This window comes from Monosiga brevicollis, genomic scaffold (assembly GCF_000002865.3).
Source record: "Monosiga brevicollis MX1 MONBRscaffold_54 genomic scaffold, whole genome shotgun sequence".
Classification (NCBI taxonomy): domain Eukaryota; class Choanoflagellata; order Craspedida; family Salpingoecidae; genus Monosiga; species Monosiga brevicollis.
In genome coordinates, this window is record NW_001865091.1 from 25,332 (window position 1) to 31,454 (window position 6,123).

The following is a 6,123-nucleotide window of genomic DNA, read 5'->3' on the forward strand; positions in this document are numbered from 1 at the left end:
TCGTGCTGGAAGTCGCGCGTGAGGTCGGTGCGAGCCTCAAAGTTTCTGGTGGCAGCAGCGCGAGCAGCGCTTTGCACAGCGCCACGGCTACGAGTGACTCGCTGGTCAACAGGAGTATGCATAACACTAAATGGCATGGTGGCGATGATCAAGGAAGGGATACGTATGCAAAGAAAAACGAAAAGAACAAGCAAGCAAGCAGGCAAACAAGAAAAAGTATGACAATTTACAGCAAAGCGAACAGAGAGGTTTTTGATGAAATTGAATCGTTTTAAAAGCACAAAAACAGAGCACAGCAAGCAGAAGACACAGGGAGGAAGCAGGAGGGGAACGGAGCAGCTGGAGAGCGCAAGGCAGGGTAACGAAAGAGAGGTTGGAAGAGTACACAACCGAGGCCCATAACCTATTAAAGGTATGTGTCCAGTACAGTGTAATGTGTGTGGACAAGGCGATTGTCACAGAGGTATCCAACCAGTCGAAGTGTACACGAGAACATGGATTGAAGCAAGGCGAAGGAACAAGACAGAACAAGACAGAAGGAGGGAAGTGGAACGACCGAGGTCAAGAAGGAAAATGGTACCGATCCAGGGAGATCGCTCCCATTTATAGCAGGTGGAAACACACACACACAGTGGAGACAGAGAATGGACTATCACACTGAAGACAGGTGGAAGCTATATAGCATAGCTTGTGCTGTGATGGCTTGTAGTTGTGATGTGTGACTGCCTTTTTATGTGTCTTGTGTTTAAAATGGCCGTATCTCTGGTTATACTTGGTCGTTTTGTACGATTTTTGTTTCTATGTGCGTGATTCTTCGCGCTTGTACTTCTTGGCATGATAAAAGCCAGTGAATGTAACTTGTTCTCTTGTGTTGTTTTGCGTGACGTAGTGATTTTGATGTCGGGGTTGCACAGCTTTGCTTTCAGCTCTGAGGTTCAAACACCTAATTTATTAAGCTATATCAGCAATCTGTTGGGACCAACAGATGCCACAACAAGATGGTACAACCAGATGTTACACAACAAGGTGGGACAACATCAAGTACCAGAGGACACACAACGTGGTAAAGTATACCGTCTCAGATTGTGCCTCTAATAGTTGCGGCAGTGCAGGTCGATGCGGCAGCTCTGACCATTGGCGTTGTAGCCAGACTTTTCCACCCAGACATGGGAGAGGGTGGCGTACCTGAGCAGGCGGCCCATCTCGTCGCGAAGGGCATTGTGACGCTTGATGGGACGACAGGTCAGCAGGTGCTCGCGGGTCAGTCGCGGCTGAGGTGTCTTGCTGCTGCAGACTTGTCCGTCGGCTTGACGTTGATGAGTTCATGGAGGCCAAAACCCATCATGGACACGACCGCAATGGCAAAGGTCGTGTCACTCAATCGACGTAACCTGTCTCGACCCCGCATGGTCAAGACAGTGCTGACGCCCCACTCGCATGAGGCCAGATATGCCTGCTGCAGGTCCAGCGCGCACTTGGCCATCAGGTCGTCAAGTACCGCCTTGGAGCGGAGGGCAATGATCTCAGCTGGTCGCTGGGTGGCCGCGTCCTTGACCGTGGCCATCTGGAAGCCAGCTCGCTGTACGTGAACCTCAAAGTCGGCAGCCCTCGATGCATCCTCCAAGAGTCGATCGAAGACCCGAGGGTAGCGAGTGGCCAGCTTGGCCATGTTGCAGACATAAGCCACCGGACCGCGCTCAACCAAGTCGTGCAGGCCAACGCCCCCGGTGTTGGCCCGCGTGAAGATGCGAGCCTCCAGGAGCTGTTCCAGCGTAACGTCATGACCTTCAGCTCCAGCTGGTGCAGACAGGTTTACCTTGGCAAAAAAGGCTTTGACAAAGGTGTCCTTGCAAGCACGGTTCAAGAGCTCGGACAGGCCCGACGTCAGACTCGGGGGCAGCGTGTAGAGGTGATTGATGAGGCTAGGCACATACTGCATGGCCGTGAGGAGGGCCTGAAGCGAGACACCGGTCGTCAGCATGTCATTGAGCTTGCCAGCAATGTGCTTCGCCTTGTCGTTCAGCTGCTTCTTCATCCACTCGTGACGGCCAATCAGTGTTCCCAAGACCGTCATGCCCGTGTTGGCCGTCTCACGCACGGCATCTGGCAAGACAGACTTGATAGCAGCGATGGAAGCGGGATGGTGGCGAGGCATGTAGAAGCGGCTCTTTCTGGGCTGCAGATGGAGGCCAGCAGACTCTGCACGAGCCTTGACAATCTCCACGTCGGCTGCCACGTCCTCGGCGGGACCCATCAGTACAATGTCATCGAGCTACTTGATGACCTTGCAGCGATAGTCAGTGGTGGCGTCGAGGAGACCGAGGACCTCACAGGAGTACAGGGCAAAGAAGAAGGGCGATAGTTCGTTGCCCTGCACAATGCCTTGGCCAACTTCCCTGGATCGGTACCATTTTCCTTCTTGACCTCGGTTGTTCCACTTCCCTCCTTCTGTCTTGTTCTGTCTTGTTCCTTCGCCTTGCTTCAATCCATGTTCTCGTATGCACTTCGATTGGTTGGATACCTCTGTGACAATCGCCTTGTCCACACACATTACACTGTACTGGACATACACCTTCAATATGGTGTGCTCGATTCAGATCTGCTCGGACCCTTTCACCGTAGTCTGGGTTGATTGGGCTTGTCCTCCTTGGCCGTCCCTCTTTGTAATCATTTCTGAAAGCAAAGCTGTGCAACCCCGACATCAATATCACGACGGCACGCAAAACAACTCAAGAGACCGACACACTTTCATCGGCTGTTATAATGCCGACAAGTACAAGCGCCAAGGATCACGCACGAGGAGACAAACATTGTGGAAAACGACCAAGTATCACCAGAGATACAGTCATTTCAAACATAAGACACCCAAAACGGCAGTCACGCATCACAACTACAAGCTTTCACAGCGCGAACACCAAGAGCAACACGGCACGCTCACACACAACAAGACACAACGTCGGGATGAAGAACACAACCAACCACAGATCAAAAAGACATCAACGAAAGACTTCACAAGAATACAGCAAAATTCCAAAATATTTAACAAAAATCTGTCAGGCGGAGGCCGGTTTTGGGTTGCGAAGAAGCGCGTAGGTTTGAGGAGGCGCTTTGAGAGAGGTTTGAGAGGCGTCTGTCGGGACGGAGCGAAAGCTGTGGTGGTGTTTTGAGGTCAATTGAACCAGCTGCGGTCCGCAAGCATTCACAGTGACCAGACCAGGTGCCGCTCAATCCCAAGGATAGGGAAAGTGCAACCCGTACCCGACCGCAGGTGTCACAACACAGGGCAACAACAGTAGTGGCAAGCTTATCGCCCCAAGGCATGTGCCAGGAATCGTGGTGTCTAAGTGTAGGTGTGCTTGTGTGAGGTCACAGCAGCTATGGGGGTTTCAGTGGGAAGACCCATACTGATCGAAACCGAGTGTGTGAAAGCAGTGGGAGTGCTCAAATGCGTGGAAGCGAGCCTGGCAGTTTGGTCTCAATGCTCGTGCCAGATTCGACCCTTGGACACCACTTGCTCCTAAGCGAACCCTGTTGACTGGAAGTGGGTGGCAGGTTGCCGCCTTATGTGTACGTTTTGGGCTTCAATGGGATGGGAAAATTAGGGTTTGACTCATGAATGTGCATTTGAATATCTTAAAAGCCTAAATTTATTACGTGTGAGTAAAATAGTTGAATGGTTCCAAAAAAAAAAAGTCTCACGCCACACAGGAAATGGCGGTAACTGTCTGATGAGCATAGTAAGCATAATGTCATCTCTGTTAATCAACAAAGCAAGCTATGATCGTGTTTCGTTGAGTCGAGGGTCAGATGAACATTAGTTCAGTCCCGTGAGGGCCAAGGTCGCAAGGCGTGGCACGATGCGGTCACACTGCGTGTTCTGAATCCGTGCTGATGGAACACGCATGTGCGATTGCTCTCAAGGGTACAGCCATCACAATGTCCGGTGGGATAAGGTAGAAGAATGGTGAACAATTTGCTTTTGGCTTGAGCGTTAACGGTCAAGTTGAAATCAAATGATCCAACGGTGGCCTCGATGATCAGTGCACAGCTGACATCACAGCCCAGCTGCGAGGAATGATAGTCTATTTGCCCACCGTCTGCAAAAGTTGCTATGGAGGTCACAGCATTGTCGTGGAGTCGAGTGTAAATCGCACTGCGCTCAGACAAATTGAACTTCAGCTCGCGCATGAGGGTATTGAGGGTATCATCCGCTCGCTTCAAAGGCACGGCAGGCAGCATCAGGTAAGCCGCAGCATTGGGCAGCGGCTGAGCCAGAGTCCACTTGACATAAAAACGCTCAACGGTTTGAGTCCGATTTGAGTCACCAATAGAGATCCAGTTGCCCGAGGACGTGCCCCTGAATATATCCAGGGAGCCAGAGGCAGACGAATTGATGGCAAAAATTGTATTGTCATGATGAATCCAGGCAACGCTTTCAGCCGGCAAAGTGATAAGTTGATGCGACATGATGCTGATGCGCTTGCCGTTTCGCAGAGCCACGGTCACGGATCCTGCAGCTCGGCAATCTGCAAGTGTAAAGATGACTGGCATGCTGACAGGCCCAGAGATTTGTTGTGCGGTAGCCACTAACACGTCTGGAAACATGGCCCAGCTGCGTACGCATTTTAGGGGGCGAGGTTTCGAGAATTGTGTCATAAAGGTGGCACCAAGTTTGCCGTTGCTGACTCCACCAACATCTGAGGTCAACGACCTCATGTAGGTCGATTTGCACGTGGGTTTGTTGGGAAGCTATGCATGTGAGGCGAGCGGGATGATGAGTAAAATCAATACTTTTGTTCTGATAGAGGAGGGGAGGGGGGCGTACGGATCGCGCACATACCTGCTCAAGCAGGGCTCCAGGAAGCTGCTGCCAATCCCAGACTGGAAAGATGTTGTCATATTCATGACCCGTGTAGTAGAGAGCTACCGTGCCGCTCGCAGTGAGCTGACTTTGCTTGCCCTCATTGTTGATGCACCGCGCATTTGTCGATAGGGATGAGAACATGTGTATGCTGTATTGATAGCCCGGGCCACGCATGATGGCGTAGTCACTGTCAAAGAAGTAGCGGTGTCCGAGAAGGGTTGTTCCGGAGTCATTGCGCGCCAGGCGAAGAGCGAAATTCAGAAACTCGTCGCGACGAGTTGAGTTGAGGGCAGCAAGATGGTCGACATTGAAATCCACACGGTGCACGCCAGGCGGGCGGGCGATGATGCGTCCAGTGACAGCAAAATCCCAGACTTCGTCTGAGCCGACGGACATCCAGGCTTGGCCATCGAGGACAAGTCTTGCAAAGTTGTGCAAGTGCTTTGGGGATATGTAGAAGCTGGTGTCACGTGCCAAATGCACAATGTTAAGGACGAAATTCGTGTAGTTGGCGCCATAGCTACCAGTGAGGTGTTGACCTCGATGTTGACTGAAAGAGCCATCATGATTGATGCCATCGTGCTTCGAGGATATCATAGATGCGCTGGCATAGACAGTGTCCAAGGCGCGAGAAACTTCGGAAGGTTGGCCTTCAAAAGCAGAGCGTAAGACATCGACATACGCCTGCCAAACCTGCAGGTTGCGCCAGGGCAGCGAAAAAGCGACATGAGTTTGAACCCTTTCTTGCAGATGATACTGGAAAATGCGGCGCAAGCGGTGCAAGAGCTTGGGTTGGTGCGAGGGCCTTGGGCTTACCAGGTTTGCACCAGTCAGGCTCGACCACCTGGCGCGATTTAAAGTGGGAATGGCCTTGTTGTAGATGGAACGAGGGATGGCTTCGGGTCCGATGAGGACAAAGGTGGCAGCGAGGGCTTGGGGAACGGCAATATCGTTCCACCACCTAAGCAGCAGTAAGGTTTGCCGAAAAGGGAGGAGAGAGAGAGATAGTTTGAGAGTTTGAGAGAGAGAGTTTGAGAGAGAGAGATAGTTTGAGAGTTTGAGAGAGAGGGAGAAACAGAAGGAGGAGGAGAAGGAGGAGGAGGAGGAATGGCGACAAGGAACCAGAGGGTTGCAACAAAGTTAGGGATCGCACGGGACCAGGGGGAGAGATGTGGCAGAACTTTAGTAGACTGCGGTCGGACAGACAAGGCAATCGTACCAGTTTTGAGAGGTGAGGTGATGCGGAGCCAGCGTTCAGT

General features: G+C 51.9%; 2 protein-coding genes across 2 annotated transcripts in view; both read right to left on the reverse strand.

The window, feature by feature from the left end:
• Positions 1 to 1,091: 1,091 nt before the first annotated feature.
• On the reverse strand, positions 1,092 to 2,254 carry MONBRDRAFT_30505 (uncharacterized protein; the record flags this gene model as incomplete). The annotated part of the gene is made up of 2 exons (XM_001750958.1): positions 1,092 to 1,185; positions 1,296 to 2,254. The coding sequence occupies 2 exons, from the start codon at positions 2,252 to 2,254 to the stop codon at positions 1,092 to 1,094; spliced, it is 1,053 nt and encodes a 350-aa protein (XP_001751010.1).
• A 1,565-nt stretch (positions 2,255 to 3,819) lies between these two features.
• The window catches only part of MONBRDRAFT_30506 (uncharacterized protein), a gene marked incomplete at both ends in the record, with an annotated part of 3,262 nt that continues 958 nt past the window's right edge, over positions 3,820 to 6,123 (reverse strand). Inside the window, 3 exons of the mRNA XM_001750959.1 lie at positions 3,820 to 4,749; positions 4,841 to 5,557; positions 5,681 to 5,825. Of these exons, the coding sequence (XP_001751011.1) occupies positions 3,820 to 4,749; positions 4,841 to 5,557; positions 5,681 to 5,825 (1,792 nt within the window). The remainder of the gene's footprint in view (positions 4,750 to 4,840; positions 5,558 to 5,680; positions 5,826 to 6,123) is intronic.